This window comes from Sciurus carolinensis, chromosome 18 (assembly GCF_902686445.1).
Source record: "Sciurus carolinensis chromosome 18, mSciCar1.2, whole genome shotgun sequence".
Classification (NCBI taxonomy): domain Eukaryota; kingdom Metazoa; phylum Chordata; class Mammalia; order Rodentia; family Sciuridae; genus Sciurus; species Sciurus carolinensis.
This window is the reverse complement of record NC_062230.1, coordinates 31,826,886-31,848,484: the sequence shown is the minus strand read 5'-3', so window position 1 is coordinate 31,848,484 and position 21,599 is coordinate 31,826,886. Positions and strand designations below refer to the sequence as shown.

At 45.3% G+C, this 21,599-nt stretch overlaps 1 protein-coding gene across 7 annotated transcripts in view; it reads right to left on the bottom strand.

The window, feature by feature from the left end:
- Positions 1 to 19,845, bottom strand: part of Cpped1 (calcineurin like phosphoesterase domain containing 1) — a 102,930-nt gene extending 83,085 nt beyond the window's left edge. For 2 of the 7 annotated variants that reach the window (XM_047534257.1, XM_047534262.1), the window contains exons 1-2: positions 19,087 to 19,500; positions 2,605 to 2,818 (exon numbers count right to left, since the gene is read on the bottom strand). In XM_047534257.1, the coding sequence (XP_047390213.1) occupies positions 2,605 to 2,818; positions 19,087 to 19,497 (625 nt within the window). In that variant the 5' untranslated portion in view covers positions 19,498 to 19,500. Of the gene's footprint in view, positions 1 to 2,604; positions 2,824 to 19,086; positions 19,501 to 19,626 lie in introns of those variants that run through there. The other 5 variants (XM_047534259.1, XM_047534260.1, XM_047534261.1 and 2 more) reach the window with 5 other exon arrangements.
- Positions 19,846 to 21,599: the final 1,754 nt, after the last annotated feature.

Below are 21,599 nucleotides of genomic sequence, written 5' to 3'. Positions count from 1 at the left end.
TATATTCTTTTTAAGAAGCAATGTAATTGCATGGAAAGCTTTTATTTTAAATCTGATTTTGAAATATGACTGAATACATTAACATAAATCAGAACAAATCCGTAAACATCTACGAGAACATGTTAATGTAATTCCAGTGAGTCTCGCAATATTCTGTTTTTAAAGGAAAAAAAATATCACTGGACGGAAAATGTCAACTTTAGATCTTATATTCAAGTGTGCAGCAGAAGCAGAAGTTGGTTCACCGTGTGATCCAGACTGACAGCCCAAGCTGTCACGTATGGCCACATGACCCCAAGTCAGACCACTTGGAAGTAGCACTAGCCATTCGCTAACACATTTGTTTACCAGAGGAAATCCAGTCCCCGGCGACTTCTAACTCCTTCAGAGCCTGGGCACAGAGTCACTTTGGTCCTGCACAACTCTAGCACACTGAGCCCTCAGCCACGCGTTGCCCAGGGTGACTCATGGCCCGAGTTTACAAGCAGCTGAGATTTTACCTCTGCAAACTCAGGACCAACTTTGTGAATGCGTTTCTACACAGAGCTGGAGGAATGCTCACCTCTGCTGCTATCCCAGACTGGCTCCACACTGATAGAGGTTTCAAATTCTTGCTGCTTTGGTGGGTTCCTGGCTCAGAAACTGAGGCCTTAAGGAGGGGAGGGGTGTGTCTGTGTTCCCCGGGGCCATCCGGGTGCTCCCAGGGATGAACAGAGTGGATGACGTGGGCACACAGCACACGTGTGACTCCAAGCAAAATAAAATAGAAGAGAATGAGGGGAGGTCCCAGGGCTCTCCTGCTGACGTGCTCCCAGGACACCGGGCAGAGCAACCTGGCTGCCCTGTCTCCACTCTCACTTCTTCACTCTGGCTTCTGTTCGGAGAGACAGGCTGCCAGACAGGTAAGCCTTGGAGAAGGACAAACAGACCCAGCTTCCTGCGGAGTACCTCGGACTCTAGGGAAGTCAGAAATCACGGCAGGACTCGGGTACTGAGGGTACAGGTCGAAGGGAAAGTCAGTCCCAAGTGAGGGTCCACAGCCACTGCTGTTTTTTGCCATGGTCTTCAGGTCCTCTCTGCTCCTCTAAGCAGAGACAGGGACACAGATAAGAGAGAGGCCCTGGGAGCCAGCTCTGCCTCCCTGATGGACAGGGACACTTTTTTTTTTTTTAATATTTTGTTTTAGTTGTAGGTGGAAACTATAATATAAAGCTGCTCCCCCGCCCTTTACGCCGCAGCTCCCCCTCCCATTTACAACCTAGATCATCAGTCTGAACATCCTAGCTAGTCACTGGTCCAGTCAGCCTGCGAGCCCCCTTCTCAGCAACTGGCCTGAGTGTTGTTAGCCCGCGAAATTCCACTACTTAGGAGAAGCTCCTGCGCCATTCTCCCTCTCTCTCTCCCAGCCGCCAGAGTGGATGCTCTGGTCGTCCGCCTAATAAACTCTCTAGTGTGAGTTCCCATGACCAGAGTGGCTTTCTGGGTGCTGTTGCTAGACCGTGACTCAGACTGGGCACCCAGAGTGCCTGCTCCCCTGGATTCAAGGGTCTGAGCTGCCTTGGGACCCAAACTGAGCCGCATTTTTCTTACAGAAACAATAACTTTGTTTTATTTTTACGTGGTGCTGAGGATCAAAGCCAGGGTCTTGCACATGCTAGGGGAGCACTCTACCATGAGCCACAACCCCAATCTGGCAGGGACACTTTCTACTTGCTTGTACTTGCTCACTGGGCTGCACTGCCTGGAGAGAACATCAGAGCAGGAAAGACAAAAAGGAAGGGAGCTCCCGAAGACAGCTGCTTTTTTTGCATTCCTACATTTTGGTTTCCTATAGGAAACAATCCTGCTCTTCAGACCACGTGATTGTAGTGGAGCTCACCTCACACCCTGGCTTCAGGGGGCCCTGTGAGCTAGATAAGTGAGGTCTGGGACTTGGACTGAACCACCAAAAATAAGGCACTTTCCGCTGTTATTTCTGTAAAAAGGATATAAACCTAGAGCACCCAAGAGCCACTATGCAGAGAAAACCTCCATTCAAATGAAGTCAACTCGGAAAAACAGAGCTGGGTAATGGTGAGACCAAGCACAGACAACAACCTTTGAGTCCCTAGATCCAGCCATACCTGAAGCCCAGATCTGCCCCTGGAATTTATAGCCCCATGAAAGCAATGTTTATAACAAATTAAACTATTTTAGAATTAATTTTTCTAATTTGCAACTATAAAAGCAACAACAAATACAGGAGAAATAAGAGTAAGAAGAGGAGAGAGAAAGCAGATCATGCTAAGGGATGTGATATACGGATACAGTTCAGGTTTGTCCCTGGAAATGTGGGAAAGTGACATGGGGTGGGAGGACCTATTCCATTTTTCATAGCTCAGGTCATCAGGACTATAGCTCTGCTTAATTACTGTGATCAATTTCACCAAATTCTAAATAAAAAAAGTGTGCATTTTCTGATGTTCAATGATACTGTGCCAATCTTGAGAAAGAAGGGGTTATTACCAAAGAGAGGTGCCTTTGGGGGAAAATCACTTCTTTTCTTGCCCAGGTGTGGTCACGACTGGCTGGAGGCCAAACGGTCCCGGCGAGGACCCGTCTTACCTGGCATGGCATGGATGAGGTCACCACAAAGAACGAAGAATTTGGGCTTGGGGTTCAGCTTGTTGATGGCCTGAACGGCGTGCTCAGTGAGGCGGATCTCCTGCTCCCACTCGTCACCGCTGCTGTTGTAGTCCCCGGTGGACCAGGCCTTCATCAGCCCAAACTGCGGGTCTGCACCCTGGATGAAGTAGAATGGGCCTTTCCACTCTCTTTCCTTTTCTTAAAAAAAGGGGGCGGGGGAGAAATGACATAAAATCTGTCAGTGAAGGCATCCAGGTTACCATGCAAGTGGATATGATATTTTTCTTAAATTAAATAGGTCATTTTAATAATCTGCTGTTCAAACATACTATTTTCCTGTCATGGTCTACAGGATTTTGATTTATACTAATTATACTGGGGACCTGGTAATTCCCAAAGGTCACAGGAAGCCACGTGGACCGCTGCAGCCACGCAGTCAGGCTGCTTGCTGGAAAGCTGAACAGCCAAGTGAAGCACAGACCACGGCAGCACCAAACAGACCGTGATGCTCCGTAGCAGGGTCCTAATTAGAACTGAAAACACCCTATGCTGAACGCTGCCAGTGTATTATATTTAAATTACTAGGTGACGCGCTCGAGAATCTTTTCTGCCAGGCTTAATGGCACCATTTACGCTGTTTTGGGGATGTGACACAATTTTAATTACAAAACTTGGCACTCAAAGCTCTGGTTATCTGGTGGGAAATGTGGTGCCAGAAATGAAATCTTGAAATAAGTCAATGTGAAGAAAAGAAGAAGAAAAATCAATGCTAACATTTCAAAGGCAGCATGAGGTGGCCGCCAGCATGCTGAGGCTGGGTGTGGGGAAGGAAGGGATTTACTTTCTTTTTTTCCCAGCTTTACTGAGGTAAGATTGACAGGAAAAAAATGTATACATTTAAGATGCACAACATGATGTTCTGACCTAAATACACACCATAAAAAGATTACCACAAAAATCTCATTAACATATTCATCGTCTCAGCTTTCTTTTGTGTGGATGGTGAGAAAAACTAAGATCTACTCTCTTAGCGAGTTTTGAGTACATAATACATTATTATGAAACAGTCATCATGCTTTACACTAGGTTCCTAGAAACTATTCATCTTTTAGATTTTTTTAAAATGACACATAAAAACTGTACATACTTATGGGTGCTGGGTGACATTTTGATACACATATACACTGTAGAATGTTCAAATCAGGGTGAGCACATCGATCTTCTCCAACATTTTGTCATTTCTTTATGGTGAAAATGTTCAAAATCCTTCCTTCTAGCTTGCTTCCTTATTGTTATCCACAGTCACCCTGCTGGGATGTATTTCTCTTATCTGCATTGGTACTGGTTGACCCATCTCTGGAATGGGATTCTTAATGGTCTTGGAAAGGGCTCTCTCTTGGGTGCCCTGAGCAGAAATCACCTGGATTGCTCTCCTACCTGGCTTTGCTAGGCTAGAGCTTTGGGGACCTGGAGTCTCCATCCTTACATACCACAACTGTCGCCAGGACCTGCTTTTACACGGCTGGTGAGGTCGCCAGCCGTGCAAAAGTTTAACTTGTTTTCTTGTTTTTTTTTTTTTTTTTTTTTTTTTTTTCCCTTCTTCTTGTCCTGAGTCCTTCTTCAAACAAAATCTTAGGTGGCAGATCAATGTCCAGGTGGGATCCAGGGATACAGCCCTGTCTGAGGAGCCTTGGTCTCCAGTCCCCTCCTTTGTCGTTTGTGGAAACCGAGGCCCAGAGAAGGGATGTGACTTTCCTGATGGCTCACAAGGTCTTAAAGGCTAGGACAAAACTACCCATGATCTTCATGCTGTTTTTTGGTTTTTTCTTCATTTTTAATAAATTAATGTAGTCTATGTGTTAACTAAATAAATTGTATTTCCTTTGGAAGTCACAACAATATTAGGGCTTCCCAAAAGCTCCTCAGAATGATTTCATTTCCACACATGTTTGATTCACACATATTTGTTAATATACCGAAGGCCCAATGTTTGCCAGGCCCCAGATGAGGAGCTGGTGATACATGGGTGACCTGCACAGAGGCCCCAGCTCGCCTCTCTCTCTTGGGAGAGAGCCAGTAACGAGGAAAGCTGCAGCAACAGCTCGGAGCTGTTCAGGGAGACAGCAGGAAGAGCTCGGAGCAGCAAGGGCTGGTCTGGACTAGTGGACAGGGAAGGCTTCCCCAGGGTGGAGACTGCATTGCAACAAGAAGCCTTTCTAAGTGCCATGGCACCTTATCACAGAGTGGACCTCTGGCTTCCATCCACCACTCTCTTCTTAATTCCGTTTTCAGAAGTTAAAAACACAAGTGAACAAAATCACCCTCATGCATCTTACAGAACAAATGGCACACGCGCATCAACACACCAGTCATCAGCCAAGGGCGTGGCTGTTCCACAGATCAGCGTGCAACCCGAAATGAAGGAGGGGTGTTCAACGTGTGCAAAGGGCGGCAACGTGGCACCACTGAAGGGTCCACACATTCGTCCAGCCCTTACTATGTGTGGTAGAGGGACTAAGATGGTCCCCAGAGACCCCGCCTGGTGATACTCACATCCTTGTGTAATCCTTCAGTGTGGGCTGGACCTAGGGACCTGCTTCCCATAAACAAAATGTGGAGATGGGCTGTCCCTTCAAAGCAGGCTAGAGAAAGACCATGACCTTCCTCCCTCTGCCCTCCCTTTGGAGGTTACAAGCTGTCATGTTGTAAATGGTCCTATAAAGAGGCCAGCATGGCAAAGAACAGAGGGACGCCTCTGGGCAACAGCCCATGAGGAACTGCATCCTGCCAACAACCGTGAGAACAAACTTGGAAGAGGGCCCTCCCTCACAGAATGGCAAGTTCAGATAAGACCAGAGCCTTAGGAGACGCGGGCAGAAGAACCCAGACTCCTGACAGAAACTCTGAGATGAAACAGGTCTGCTGTTTAAAGCCACTAAGTTTCAGGGTAAAGTGTTCCACAGCGATCAATACCTGTGAATCAGGTAGAAGAGACAAAGGTTGAAGGGGTCAAGGAGGAGAGAGATTTCCACAAGAGTTGAGTGTGTTTCGCAAAACAAGAAAAGCTGAATTCTGCTTCATGTTTTAAAGTTGTTAGCAACATTTATTTATTTTACTTGCATAATAACCTTTGTATACTGCTGAATGCTTTTAGCTGTGTTCCTACTCTGAGGTCCTTTGCAGAGTCATTTAAACTGTATAAATTAATCAGAACCAGATCCGAGAGGTGATCAGCACCCAAGGTTGCAGCATAAATCAACCTTCCACAACAGAGTTTAGAAACGGTTCCCTACAGCAAATATTTTAACAAGTAGTTTCCTATGACAAATAGCCATAGCCTCAAAAAGTCAATAGTCCTTGGAGCTATTAAAATAAATCTTTCATTACTTATTTACCTAGTAAAAACTTACATAGACTGTCCATTTTAGGATGACGAAGCACAAAGTAGATTCAATTTAAAACAAATGACAGCTTGCACATCAATACTCAACCTACTTTATCTAATAAGGTCATCTGTTGACTCTAGGGTCTACATTTCCCAAGACATCTGGATCCTGCTCAGAAGTTGGTCATCTTTGGTTTCATCTTAATTTAAATCGAGGCTGAATTAAAGACATTTGGGACTTTACAATGCTCAGTTCCAAAAGGAGAAATCTTTTATAACAACTCTCAAATTCCTCAAAAGGGTAGCTTTTTCCATTATGAAATTGAATTCTTAACAATATTTGCATTGAACTATTTCACCAAAGATGACAGGGCCTGGGTAGCAGTTGACTGACATCTCTGAGTATCAGGGTGAGTCTGCGATACCATGCCTTCCAGGGCAAAGCCAAACATCTGCCCTGCGCACGGCCCACCTTCAGGAGACTCTCTGGAAACATCGTTCTGGCAGTTCAAGCCACACATGTGTGAAAAAGCTAAGGCCCATTTCCAGAGCAGCACAATCAAAAGCATATCATTATTGCCAAAAGCAAAACCAAATTCACTTAGGGATTCAGATTTTCACCTCTTCATACATGAAACCATACACAGAGGGAAATCCTGACTGTTCTAAGACACACCTGGAAATGGAGGCTCAAGGGCGAGGGAGGAGGCAAGGATGATAAGACAGCAGTGAGGACAGGCTGCCCACAGGCACAGAAGACAGGGCTGGGCTCCTGGCAGGTAGGTTAAACATGCAGACTCTCCAGCTGGCCCAGGCCTATGGAGTCAGAGTCTGCAGCGGAAGGGATCCCGGTGACCTGTGTGCAAACCTGTTTGAGAAACATGGTCCTGAAACTCATCTAGGAGCTCTGCTCCCTGGCCACTCAGGTGTGCTGGATGAGCAACAGGAATGACTTCTCTTTCCCTAAACTGGCGGGGGGGTGTTCATGCTGGGGATTGAACCCAGAGCCTTGTACGTGCTAGGCGAGTGCTCTACTGCTTCGTTATATCCCCAGCCCCCACCCCCTTTAAGTTTAATTTTTAGACAGGGTCTCAATAAGTTACCCAGGCCAGCTTTGAATTTATGATCCTCCCGTCAGCCTCTCAAGCACTGGGATTATAGGTGTGTGCCACAGTGCCTGGCTAGAGGGTATTTTGTTGTTAGTGTGGTATATTTTTTTTAGTTTTGTTCTTGTCTGGAATCTTTTTCCTGTTCATTTTTAGGCCCTGCCTATGTCCTGTTCAGGTATTTAGTCCTAAACATTTCATAGTATTGTTGATGAATGTCTAGTTGTCACCCTTTACATTTGCCTTTCAAAATCAAGTCAAGTCAATGTTAAGAACTTAATTGAAGAATTCCATACTAGTGAATTCTAATACTTTTGATTTTAAGTGACTGTGGTAGAAAGCATCCACAAGCAAGGAGTGTGTGCACCAACAGGTGTGTTAAAAAACACAACAGAAAGATGTATATTTTTCTTACAAGAGAACCTAATCAGGAACCCTAATTGATGACTCTGACAAGACCATGGTCAAATTTTGAGATAAGCTAAGTACTTGTGAGATAAATGAAATAAAGTGAGTTGATTAAATTAAGATCTCATTTCTGACCCAGATGGTACCAAAATTAAGAAAGTAATCTTTAGAAACCCTTGACACGAAGCCCTGGATGATGTATTTAGTGTATTTATTTAACTAAAATGCCAAAGTCAGTTACGAATAAAAACGCCTGTAATGAATTTAATCTTTTAACACAGAGAAATGGTGATTTAGCTATCCACTGCTACACACGGAATTAGCACACATGGAGCAGCTGAAGATGATACCCATATATTATCTCACAGTTCCTGGGACTCAGGGGCCTGGCGTGGCTTAGCCTGTCCACTGCTCAGTCTCTGCAATCAAGCCCTGGCCAGTGCTGAGGAATCAGCTGAAGACTGACATTGGGGTCTGCTCCAAGCACCTTAAGTTGTTGGCAGGATACAGCTTCTCGTGGTCTGTGGGACTTGAGGGCAACGGTTTCTCACTGGCTATGAGCCAGGGGCAACCCTCAGTTCCTTTGGCAGCTGGACAACATGAAAACTTGCTTCAATAGGGCCAGCAAGGGACTGACCTGTTAGCAAATGGAGTTATGATCCTGTGTGGCCAACGATGGATGTAACATCCCCTCACTTCTGTTGTGCCCCTTCCAACACATGGGGCATGAACAACAGGATGCAGGATCCCAGGGCGCAGCTGTCAGTCACAGATGGCAACCTAAGACCCAGGTCTATCCTCACACACTTACTCAGGTGACCTCGAGTTTGCTCCTGACCTTCCAGTACTGAGCAAAGTAACCCCATTTATTGCAGCCCACTCTAGGGAGGCCGAAAAGCTTCACTCACAGAAATCCACCTCTTCCCACCAAGGCATCAGAAACTGTCATTACTGGAGAGACTGGCAGGGTTGTGGTAACCAACCTTTCACTTAACCAAAGTGGGATACTGAGGCTTGGCTAGGGGTCTGGGGGCTCAAGTTCAAGGTTACACTGCTAGTGAGCAGCAGCTTCTACCCAAGAGGTCATGATCTCAGTGCTACTGGGCTGAAGAGAGTCACAAAGAAGAGGGCATAGGCCCCAGGCTGCCCCATAGTTGTCCATCTTGTTGCAGACATTTTTGTCTCTAAAAAACTCCTACGAATGGAACTTTTTGTTAAATTAAATGACACTCTCATAAAGATAATGCTGGCAAGGCCCAGAGTGTTCTCCCAGTCGCCTGTGATGTCCACAGTTTCTGCCAAAAACACAGGCTGATTCAGGGTACAGGCTGGGGTCCAGACACCTATCTCTGGAGGGAGCTAATGGGTGATCTCCTCCAGACATGACAAACTCAAGGTCTGGCTAGCAGATGTGTTCTGCTGGGCCCACACAGTGTTTATAAAATTCTGAATTTGTTGCCAACATTTTTAATTCATGAGTTTGATATATGTCTGGATTTCTGGATTATCATGGAAAATCTGGTTATACTGGGCCCAAATGGACAGTGCCAACAACTGACTGGGGCTATGTGGCCCTTTATGTGGGGCTTATGCTCTTGAAACTGTCATAGCCTATGCTTGGCCCCTGTAGGCATCTGCAACCATAAGCCCTTATCTATGGTAACCCATCCATTTTGCTCAAGGTGGGGAAGAGAAGACCCACAAATGCAAATAAATTGAGTGGATCTCACAAAGAGCCAGGGGCAGAAACGGGCCCCAGATGCCCATTTTGCCACAAGGCTGATTCCAGAACAAGATGACGACACTGGTGCTCCCAGCCAGGAGCACCCATGTCTGTCTAAATAGGCCAGAAAAAACACACTCTGAGCTACCACCATTCTCTAAATCAAGTTTTAAAATTAAAAATATTTTTCAGGAAAAATTTGCCTTAGAAATCCTGTTTATCTATTGCATAGAAAAACAAGATTGGCCACTTCCAATTTCTTCTATTAAAAGACTATCACAGCCACCACCTTTCAAAATTGAGGAATAAACAGTGGATTTGGAGTAATATTAAACTATGTGCAGAAAAGACCTGTGAGTTTTCTTTAAACAATTTAATCAGGTGCAAAGCAACTGCATGCAGAGATGAATCTTAAAAGCCTATAAGAATTCATATCATGCCTCACCATTAATCCTTTTCTATATGACTCTGTTTTTGTGCCAAAAATCCTGCCTGAAAGACAGACATTCCAATTGTAATTCTCTTTACAGTTTGCACTTTCAATATCACAAACTAAATGTTTTCTTGGATTTGTCTCTACCAGTATATTTCCTCTCACTCATTTTTATTATACCCTTGGGCATATTTGTCAATTGTTAATGAAAGCTGACTTTTTAATATATACTGAGAATTAGAAATTTCATTGATCCTTTCACTATTACCAGCTAATCACAGACTATAATAAATGCACACCCCAAAGCAAATGAGTCACTGTTTTCATCAATGACCAGGAAAAGGCCAAAGGGAGTCACCATGCCATCAACAACAGACTCAGTCAGGATCTGCGCTCTTGTGAAGAGAGAAACCTACTACCTATCTGCAACCAAAAACAGTTCAGGAGGAACACAGTGATCAAGGCTCTCTTAAGTTGACTTTTATAATGGAAAGTCACACTTTCTAAATTCAGTTTGGGAAGACAGAGTTAAAATGGTACTGGTTTAGCAGACTAATTAATAGGCTCCAATCATTACAGGGTACAAAAACTAAACAATTCAAGGTTTTGGCTCCTGTTCATTTGTCTGACTCAAAAACAATTCAGGAATTGGGAATACTGGGGAGTTACACTTCTCCATTTGACAAGAAAGCCAAAGAATTAACGTAAGAATTGGTCTTCATAGTTGTGTTTTTCTGGCTGGTCTAAGCTCCAAGCTTGGATTCTCCACCTTAAATTAAACATTTTCACAAGCAAATTCATCATCTTTCATTCATTTTATCCTAGTTCCTTCTGCAGATGTCTCATATTTTGCCACCATCATCTCTAGTCCCCCAACCTATGGATCTTGGGATGGTGCATCACTGCATACACAAGCCAGCCAAGCTGCAGCATTCTGCATCTACAATACCCCTGCAGTGGCCCCAGCTTCCTGTCCCACAACTGCCATCCCCTTGGGTCAAGTCTTCAGCACTCCCAGCCAGGGGGACAGCCACCTGCACTTTTCACTGCAGCCCTTGCCCATGGCAGGCACCGCCCACGCCCATACCAAACCTCCCTGCTAAAGAGCCACTAGCCTTGAATCTCCACGAGGGTAGGCCCATGTCTACTGCCCACTCCAGCATATCATCAGCTGCATCATCCAGCTCTGGCAGGAGCAGGCATGCAGCAAACACGTGCTGTCCAGATGGAGACATCCTTGGATCCCTGCTTATTCTGACACTGGGGGCTAAAATGAGCCCAAAGCTTTGCCAGCTATATCTATCACTGGTTCCATTAGACAAGGGACATCCAAAATCACGGGGTGATTTGGACATTAAATGTCTACAGACATTTTTGGATGTCACTGGGAGATGAGTATTGCTACTAGAAGTCAGTGGGTAGAGGGAAGAGATGCTGTTAAACATTCCACAATACACAGGCAGAGCACCAGGACAAAGAACAATCCAGCCAATGACACCAACAAGCTGAGGCTGAGAAACCCTGCTTAAGACATGCCACGCAATCCCTCCAGAATGGTCCACAATCTGCTCCCCAAACACTCCACCACTTCCACCCCTTCTTCTCTACTCTACCAACTTCCTGCTGAAATCACGTCCATCCAGGCTAGTCCTGCCCCACCTGCACCATAGAGCCTGCCTCCTCCCCTGCAAGCAGACGCAACTCAGCATCCATCCCTCACTCAAGCACAGCCTCTGTGCCAGTCCCTGGACATGCAGCAGTGTGCGGGGTTACAGATCCCATTCCCTAAGATCCTACAGAATACTGGGGAAGATGGGTAGGGGACAACTAAATAACTAAGTCAGTGACACACTGGCTTGCTGGAATCACAGAGGTCATCAGGGTGATCACAGGACACAGTGGCTGGCAGGGGGCCTCTGGGACTACATTCCAGGCAGGGCGTCCCACAAGTGCAAAGACCCTGTGTGAAAATGAGGCTGGAGGAAGAGGCAGGGGTGGGCCCACACCAGGACATGCAGGCTTGAGGAGGGGTTTAAAGACCCTGCCCAAGAAAGCCTCCAGCCCAACAAAACCCTCGTCCTGGTCCTAGTACAGAATTGAGGCTTGAGCGCCTGCATTCCGACCCCATTTTGACCCTTTATCAACTGTGTAGCATTGTATGAGTTCCTTAACCTCTCTGGGCCTTGGTTCCCTTATTCGTAAAGTAAAAATAATAGTACTCCTCCCTCAAAAGGCTTGTTCTGAAGAATTAACGAGTTAGTACCTGTAACGCATTTGGACTAGGCATAGAGTAAGTGGTCAAATGTAAAGGTAGTTACCATGACAACTATTCAGAGTCACCTGGACCCTGTCTTAACAGAGACAAGGCTTCTGAAGTCTTACCTATTTCTTTGTTCCCACAAAGCGAAGCTGGAGCGAAGCTCAGAAAATACCTGATGAGATCATATATATTTACATGCTTTGTCTTAGCATCTTTCCCTTTATACATTGTGGAAATTGCTTTGGTTACAAAATAGCAAAGATGGGTAGCTTTACAGCTGCCTGGAGGCTTTCTGGCTAAAGAGCAAATGCCAACAAAATGCAATTTTTACAGTTCCTCACAGTAGCAATCTGCACAGTGAATCACAATCTAAAAGTCTTCAGCAATACCCTTTATCTTCTCAGGGGACTAATCTTATTTTAGTGGTTAAAAAAAAAAAAACAGTAGCTAAACAATATTTACCACTCTGGGACTCTTCTTGGTTTAACAATCTGAAAGTCCCACTGTACAACTGTCAGACTTAATGCAGAAGATGATGGTGCCCTTCATTAGTGGGTGCTTAGACCCTGGGGGCTAGTGACAGCTATTGGGGTATAGGGTTTCTTTTTGGGGTGGCAGAAATATTCTAAAATTGATTGTGGTGATGGCTGTACAATTCTGAATACCTTAAAAGCCATTGAATTAGACACTCTAAAAGGGTGAATTGTGTGGTATGAGAAGGGTGGTTTAAAAATCATCCCTACTCCTAATAATCAACTGTGACAGCAATCTTCAGTCTTCAAATTATACGTCCTAAGCACCAAGGTGAATTTATCCAGCCTCCTTTCTTAGCCTAAAGCAATCTAAAAGGTGGTTTTTAAGATACACAAAAGCTGCTGAGTCACAGCTTGGCTGCCACAGTTGCCATCCGGGGATGGAGGACCTGCCAAACTCTTTATCTGCAACCCTTCAGAGAACTAAGACAGCAGATGGGCTAGGACTTCTTGGCCAGGTGGCTTTCAGCATCACTGACTTTCATCAACACCATTCTGGACAATAGTTAAAAGGGAAAAAGACATTTCCAGAACCTTCTTTGACTTTTCAAAAGCAGAACTCCTTTTGGGAGTTGATGGTGGATGCTTGCTATGATTTGTGCCCCCATTCCCTGTGTTCCCCTGCCAAGACAGCAGGAGGCTGCTGGCCCAGGCAGACCTTTGGGGAGAACCGGAAGGCCTGCTTTCTCTGGACAGATGCAGTCCTACAGGTGCAGGGTCAGGCAAACAGAGGCCCGGATGCAGAAAGGACCCTTCCTCCAGGCAGCTGCAGCTCCAGGAGCGGGCACTCGCCCAATAAGTAAGATCTCCTCCATGGAGGCCTTTGAGCAGACTTGCACTTAGTTGCCTAAAGCAGGGACCAGCCTCGAGGCCTCTGCAGAAGGCAGGGCTGCAGGGGCAGCTGGAGCAGCTCTCCACCCTACCCGACTCCAGCACTTGTCCCTGAAGGAGCTTGCTCACCACACATCTGTTGTGAGTTGTGCCCAGATCTGTTGATGCTGCCACGTATTTTTAAATCACCTGATTTAATGAAATGTATAAACCAGAGAAATATGAATTTAACAGGTTGTTTCTGATAAGACTAAGATAAATGCTTTGGAAAGACTCAATAAAGGTAAGCTGGCAGAAATAAAATACCAACGAATCAGGTGCTGGGGAGAAGTGTTAAAACATTTGAAGGGGAATATAAACCTGGAGGAATCCTTCACTGGGAGTGTTTCTGGATGATTATTAACTATCTGTCCATTGGAAAAACCCAACTAGAAAAGATTCATCATGGGTATTTGAGGTTCATGCAAGAAAAGCTATAAACAGGTCCATCTGTGAATCCACACCCCAAGGCAAGCCCTTGGCGATTTCAAAAGATTGGTAAATTGATGCACATTTATAGGTTACATGAAAATTAAATGTTAAAAGTAACCATGTAATAATAGTTCTTCCTCCTCCTCCTCCTTCCTAAGTTGCTTAGGGTCTCACTAAGTTATAGGGGCTGGTTTTAAACTTGCCTAAGCCTCCCGAGATACTGGGATTTAGGTGTGCACCACCATGCCCAGCAATTATGTAATTCTTTATGGTTCTCTTCTTTAACTAAATGTTTTCTTACCAATTATGGCTTCCACTGTGGTTAAAAAACATGCAACAATGGAAAATTTCCAATAATTAGACCCCTTCTCCATACACAACTCATTAAGTGGAAACAGAACTTGATCTAAGTGTGAAGATGCCAAACTATAAAACTCAGAAGAAAACACACAGGAGTAAATCTTTATGATTTCGGGTTAGGCAAAGATTTCTTAGATATGACACCAAAAGTGAAACTTACAATAAATAAAGGAGTAAAATAATTGGACTTCATCAAAATTTAAAACTTTGGTGCTGCAAATAATGTCATCCAGAAAGTAAAAAGACAGTCCACACAATGGAAGAAGATACATGCAAATCACACAACTGATGATGGACTTGTATCCAGAATACAGAGAACTCTTACAGCTGGACAATAAAAAGGCAACACAATTAAAAAAATAGATACAAGATCTAAAGAGCCATTTCTTTGAAGATGTACAAGTGGCCACTAAGCACACAAAAAGATGCTCAACATCATTAGTCATTAAGAAAACAAATCAAAACTACAAAGAGATGCCACTTCATGCCCACTGGCCGGCATATTAAACAGATAACAAGCGTTGGCAAGGATATGGGGAAACTGGAACTCTTGTACATTACTGCTGGAATGTAATATGGTGCTTTGGCAAATAGTTTGACAGGTCCTCAAAATGTTAAAGGATAGTTACTAAATTACCCAGCAATTCCAATCCTATGCATCTACCTAAAGAAGCAAACAAACAAACAAATATTCATCTAAAGCCCTGTGACTATTCAAGAGTTATTCATAAAAGACAAAAAAAAAAAAAAAAAAGGTCCAAATGGGTGAATGTCTAATGTCTATCAATGTCAAGGGCCGGGGCAAATGTCCATCAGTGGTTGGATGGATAAACAAAATGTGCTTACCAATAAAAGGGAACGGCATTGGTAAAAAGGAGAAAAGTCCAGTATGTACTGCAGCATAGAGGAGCCTCAAAAACATTACACTAAGGCACGGACACAGTCACAAAGGCCACAGATTACAATTCCATTTATATGAAAGGTCCAGAAGAGGCACATCACTGGAGGTCATCAGAGCTGCCTGCGCTGGGAGTGGGAACATGCAGAGACTGAAAATGGGCTTCTTCTGGGGGCGGAGGGGATGTTCCAAAGTCAGATTGTGACTGCATCACTATAAACCTCCTAAACACTGCTGAACTGTAAACTGAAAATGAGGGAATGTTATGGTATGTATATTATATCTCAATAGTTACTAAAAAATAAAAAGGCAAAAAAATGTACTCAAAAAATAAAAGCAAGTTTGTCTTTTAAAAATGTCAGTGTGAACTTTTTACATACTAACATGCACTGGTCCCTCTACTGGCTAACTGATGACTCCAATGAGGTGAAAAATAACAAACATTCCAATTTAGTCACAGGGACTGTTAAAAGGAAGACTCCTTTAAAATTTGGTGGTTAGCTGAGCAAAACAAAGCAACACATTTGTGAATGGGCAGCTCCCAGAAAGAGAGCAGGTTCTGAGAACTCCAAACACCAGATCGGACAGCATTCATGGAAGTCAGAAGGTAGGGTACAGAAAACAGCTTAGTCAACCAAGAGGCCAGCTGGCTACAGCTTAACTAGTTGTTTACAGCTCAGTTAACTGGTTATAGGGCCTCCTGCAATCAACCAAAGTTCAGCTACTGTGATTAAACTCTGTACTGATTCGGCCTGTTGGGCCTATTCCAAGTACCAAGGCCAAATCCATGGCCTTCCACAAATGTTATTTAACAGAAGCCTCCTCAAGTAAAGACAACTAATTTGGCCCAAACGCACGGCACAGTTGAAGCATTCATTTCGTATCTTCTTCATCCTGTTAGAACTGTTTAAATCACAGTATTTTTAACTCTGTTCAAACCTGGGGGAGCATTTCCAGGTCTATTTCTAAAGAGTTTTAGGTGAGACCTGCAAGAGATGGGTAAGTTATAGTTTACTGAGAATCCATTTATTTTCTCCACGTGAGAGGATTTCCAGAGAAGAAGAAAAAACAGTCAGGATTAACCAATATAGTCAGCTCCTTTGAACAGCTGCAGACATTTAAAATGTCCAGGGAAATAATCTTCTTAAGATTATCACCCAAGAGCCCTGTTCTCTGAGGGGGAAAATACTCCGGTAGTAAGATGAACTGGAAAAAACAGATTTAGGACCTAAAAACAATTACACATAATTTTTTAAACATATTTTATCTTGATATTTCTCCCTTTGAGGATTTCTGCAGAACAGATGTGATAAACCTCTCAACAGAGATACTTGCTAGGAGAAAGTAGTCCTAATTAGGATATGTGTCAAGGAAATATAATTATCAATTTGTCTAATTAAAATGAATATCTGAACATGCTCTAGGAATGCGAGTCTTCTCAGGTGAGACATGTACAATTTATATTTTATAAACATCCACCCTCAGAGCCTAGCGGATTATGTTAACAAGAACAGATGATTGAAACTGAGCCTGGCATATCACACTACTGGAAGAAGGGCTGGGAATATTGTCACTCATGTAAATTACCGCTGGGAGAAAGGGCCTGAGAGCAAACTGTTCTTTCACTGGGTGCACGGGTTTCACTTGAGAAACAAAGTGGCTGATTCTGAAGGGGAGGTCTAGTAGTGCAGGTCAGGGTCAGCAGAGCGGTGATTTTAGGGACACTTGCTTAAGTTAAATGAACCCCTCCGACAGGCAGTGTGAGTGCTGGCAAGAGATGGGAAGAGAAAGTCACATCCCATTCTCCTGCGAGTCCACCCTTGCGGCAACTTCACAGGCTTGAGTCTGTTCTTCCACAGAGCCACCACTGGCCTTAGAGACCTCTAATGGCACCTGTCAAAGGTGCCAGCTCAGCTTATGTTCACTCAGATCTCTGCAACATCTGGCCCCGTGTACCCCTCTGCACATGTCCTCCTGCCCAGCTTCGTTGTCAGGCCAGCTCCTGGTTTTATCTTTCAGAATTTCTGGTTGTTCCTGTTCTGAACTCTCCAGTGTGTTCTTCTTAACCCTAAATACTGACGTACACTAAGGTCACAGACAGATATACATGCGCCATCCACTACGTCACACTTCCCCTTAGCAAGGCCTTTGCCTCCTAAAAGAATACCTTCTACTCCCTCTCTGTGATGGTATCCATACCTATATCACTAGCTGTGCACTGCACCCCACAAGTTGCCGGAAACTGCTGACAGCACCTCAAGTCCATCTCATCCAATGTAAGCCTATTTCTTCCTCCCTGGTTTCAGCTAACAGTCCTGCTATTACCAGGACCAATACTTAAAATCCCAACTCCTCTCACTACAGTGGCTCTCAGGGCCCATCAGGTTTTTGTGTGTGTGTCAAAGCTCTGTACCTAGATTCTGAGCCCCTGAGGGCTTGATATTTGACCCCGCCCCCCATTTTCTATAAGGTACTCAGAGCACAGTAAAAACATAATATAAATTTCTCCAAGCTAACAGCAGACATGGCAGAGTAATCAGTAACTCTCAAACACTGCCGTGGGGAGTATAACTCAGTGCAACCACTTTGGAAGACCATTTGACAATAACTGGCAAAGTTGGGAATGATTATACCCTACAACCCAGAACTTTGCTCCTGGGTGTATGCCTTAGAGAAACTCTCCCCCATGTCCACAGAAAGACGTGTATAAGAATGTTCCTAATAGCACTGTAAACAAGAGTGAAAAAACAACTAAATGGTCATTGTATCAGTTAGGATCCAAGCAGGAAATTGCTGGCATACTCTAATTAGGATAATTAAAGGAGGGTTCTAAAGGGGATTATTTGAGATAGGTTGGGCATACAGAAACTACAACAGATAGTGCAGGAGTCCCCAGACAGAAAAGCAGGGCTGCTGTCACTCATACATCTCCAAGGGAAGGGAGGGAGTGAGAAAAAGACTGTATTGAAAGAAGCAGCAAATCTGGAAAAAGAGTGAGAAAAAGACTGTATTGAAAGAAGCAGCAGCCTTTGGGAGAGGAATACAGACGGGTGAACACAACTCAAGAAGTGGAGTAATAAATATACTGACTTGGGCTTTCCCCTCCTGCTGGTTTCCAGCTGGGGCAGGGCTTCCCGTTGGTTGAACCCAAGGGAAGTTAGAGGGCAAGGAGTTCACAGATAAAAGTCCATATAAGTCAAACTACTGAAGCACTGTGGGAAAGGGGGACAGATTTGGAAAGGCAAAGGGAGAAGAAAGGGGGAGGTGAATTTGAAGACACTCAGCATATCCATCAACAAAATGTATAAAGTATACATTCGTTAAGTGTATGCATACACTCATACATATACAAATATTCATAAATATTACCCAGCAGGAAAAGGAGATAAGTAGAACTACTTATAGCACTACAGATACATCTCAAAGATGCCATGTTGACTGAAAAAGTCAACTACAGAATGGCACTGTAGCAGGCATGTTTTCCCGACTGTGCCACACATGGATTTCTGGTTGCACATGGCTTCCAGAATGCCACTCCCTACCAAGAGTTGCAAAGGAGAACAAGGTTCAAGCAGAGGATTACAGGACAAACTGACTTTGAATGGGGTTAGGTAAGGAGGTCAGGAAACAACTTCAAAACGAGTGTGAGGTTGAGAAGGAGCCAGTCCACCAGAACTACCAGTATTTGTGGTAACACGGAAAAGCAGGTGTCAACGCCCTCAGGAGGGAAAGGGCTTGGCCCTTTTAAGTGCAATTCATGAAAACTAGTGAGGCAGGAAAACTGGGCAAGGGAGAGAGTGGTCATGAGCCAGATCAAGCTGGGCATCTGGGTGATCTCGGTGTGGTTGTAAAGCTGGAGAATGCCTGGGAGGAAACCTGACTCCAGGTAGGAAAAACAAAAGCAAAACAAAACACCAGAGGGGAATCAGGAACCTCGCTTCCTCTTGACTTGTGGCTCCGGGGAACCTCACTGAGCCCCTGGCACGTGGCAGACAGCGGGTTACCAGATGCTGAATCTGTGAACACTCCCAACAGCTCTTTGAGGCAGGTTACCTCAATCCCACCTTCAAGCACTCGGCCACGACTCTGGACGGCCTGCCACTCTACTGTTAGCAGATGGCTGCTGCCAACACTGCGGCGAACGACTCCGCAACAGCGGGGTGCAGGGTGCACTGCGGAACAACTTCCTAAGGAGCACGGCCTCCAGCCGCGCTCCTCAGTGCCGCCCGAGACCGCATGAGGCCTCCCGTCCTGCGCACGGGGAAGCTGGGCCGGGAGCTGCTGAGGGGCGCAGGCAAGGCAGGCTTTGGAGGAAGGTCCGAACGCACAGCCCGAGCAACTTCTAACGCTGCTCGGCCGCTTCCTCTGACTCTGACTCGCACCGCCAGGCCCGGGCCAGCGAAGACGCCGGCCGGCGCGCGCCCAGCGCTGGGACTCGCCTCTCCCGCGCGCCCGGGAAGCCATAAAAGCTGGTGGTGCGGCCCCTATTACGTTCCCCAGCCCCCGGTGCAGCCCGCGATGGGATCCGGCTGGAGGCGCGCGCACACCAGACCCGAAGGTTCCCCCAGCGGAAAGTTCCGCATATCGGCCGACCTCTTACTGGGCGAAGGCCGTCGGTACCTGAAGAAAAGGCGTCCAGGGTCCTGCCCCGGGCTCTCTGGAAAACACCCTCGACCTCCGCGGCAGACATGGCGAGCGAGTTTCTGGCCTGTCCGGCACGCTGCGTGGGACGGAGCGGCAACTCCACACCGCCCAACCTTGGCCTGCCCCTCCCCGGGCGGCGCCCTCTTCTTGAGGCGGGGCGGGCTCGGCCCCTCGGGGCGCCTCTAGTGCTGCCTGGGCGGGACCGAGGCGTGAGCCGTCCCTCGGGGATCGACCCAGCGCCTGGCGAGAGGAGGCCGGGCGTCTGGAGCCTGCAGCGCAGGGCGGCTGCCTTGGGTTCAGTCTTTGGGTTTCCTTAAAGGTAGGGTTGCCGAGTTTCACAAGTGAAAGTCCAGGACTCCCCTCAGTTAACTTGGAATTTCAGGTTTAAGCAAAAACAAAAACCAAAAAACAAACAAAAAATTGATTTAGTGTAAGTCTATCCCATGCAATTTTGAGAGATAATTATGCTCAATTTGTTTTTTCTTGTTTACCTGAAATTCCATTTCAACTGGAAGTCCTGATTTTTATCCTGATAGCCTCGCTATCACAAGGTCCAAAGGGCCGTACTCTGCCCCAGCACAGTCTTAATGGTGACATAAAGCCCGGGCATGGTTCCCCCAGCCTGCCTCTCCCCACACTAGCCTCTAAGTTCATTAAACATGTAAATCCAGGTCCCTGTTGCATGGGCAGTTCTGTCTGCTTCTGCTGAGTCCCTTGGAAAATCAAGGTCTGTCCTTAGATGACACTTCCATGGAGAGGCCTTACCCCACACATTTGCACACTCTTCCATTCTAAACCTAGTCTCCCTCCTGCTTAGAATGGCGCCCTATTCTTGTGCCTGGTTGCACTTTGCACAGTTGATAGTCACGTGTTAACAGGTGGAATTACTTGTTTAATGTCTTCTTTCCCAACTCATCTGTAAGGGCAGTGAGGACAGTTAGCGTAACTCTCTTGCTAGTGTTTCAATAAATAAACAGATGATGATATCTTGGCAAAATAGCTCTATTTTGAACCTGGGCAGTGGTTGGGCACAGCTCTATATGCAGATCTTGAGTAACTTTAGAACTGCACCAGTGCACTGGATGACAATAACTTCTGCCACTAAAATTGTCCCACTGAGTCCTGGCAACCTTTAACCTCACACCTGAAGGCTCATTGCTATACAGAGCAGTGGATCCACTTTCTTCTGGTGGTGCTTTTTCAGTTCTTCCTTTCATCTGTCTGCCTGGAGGCTTAGAGGAAGCACACAGGCAATCTGAGAGGACTATAATCCTGGGCACTGGGCAGATATGCTTTTTGGGGCACTTCTCTGCTGTGTGACCTTGGGCAAATCACTCAATCTCTCTGAGCTTCAGTTTCCTCATCTAAAATAATATGATCATAGCACCAACCTCACATGGTTTGCTTGAAGAGTACGTAAATCTGTAGTCAGCATTTCTAGATCAATCTAAGTGCTCAAAACGTTTTTGCTATAGTTGATCTGGTTAGAACTGTTGTTATTGTCATTGTTGAAATACCCTCCATTATAGTCTAGTCAAAATTCTCCTCTTTAAAGATCATCTTCATGCATCACCTTTGAAATCACTTGAGGTTCATTTCATTGCAAGATAATTAAAAATTTGTTCAAATTGGCTTAACCAGGAAAAGAAATCCACTGGCATGTGTAAATTAAAACATGGCAGCAGCTTCAGAAGAGGTTTGAGCCAGATACCCGTGTGATGTGGTCAGAATCCAGTTTCTCTCTATTTGCCTTCTCTGCCTTTTGTAACTTGGCTTTGTCTTTGCTCTTCGCAGAATGGACTTCCTCTCACCACCTCTTAAGCTCCAGTCTCCTCCACGGGAGCTCAAGGACTGCGGAGGTTCCAGAGCATGTCTCTCGAGACACCATCCAGGCAGGAGAAAAAGGAAGTTTCTTTTTTCTC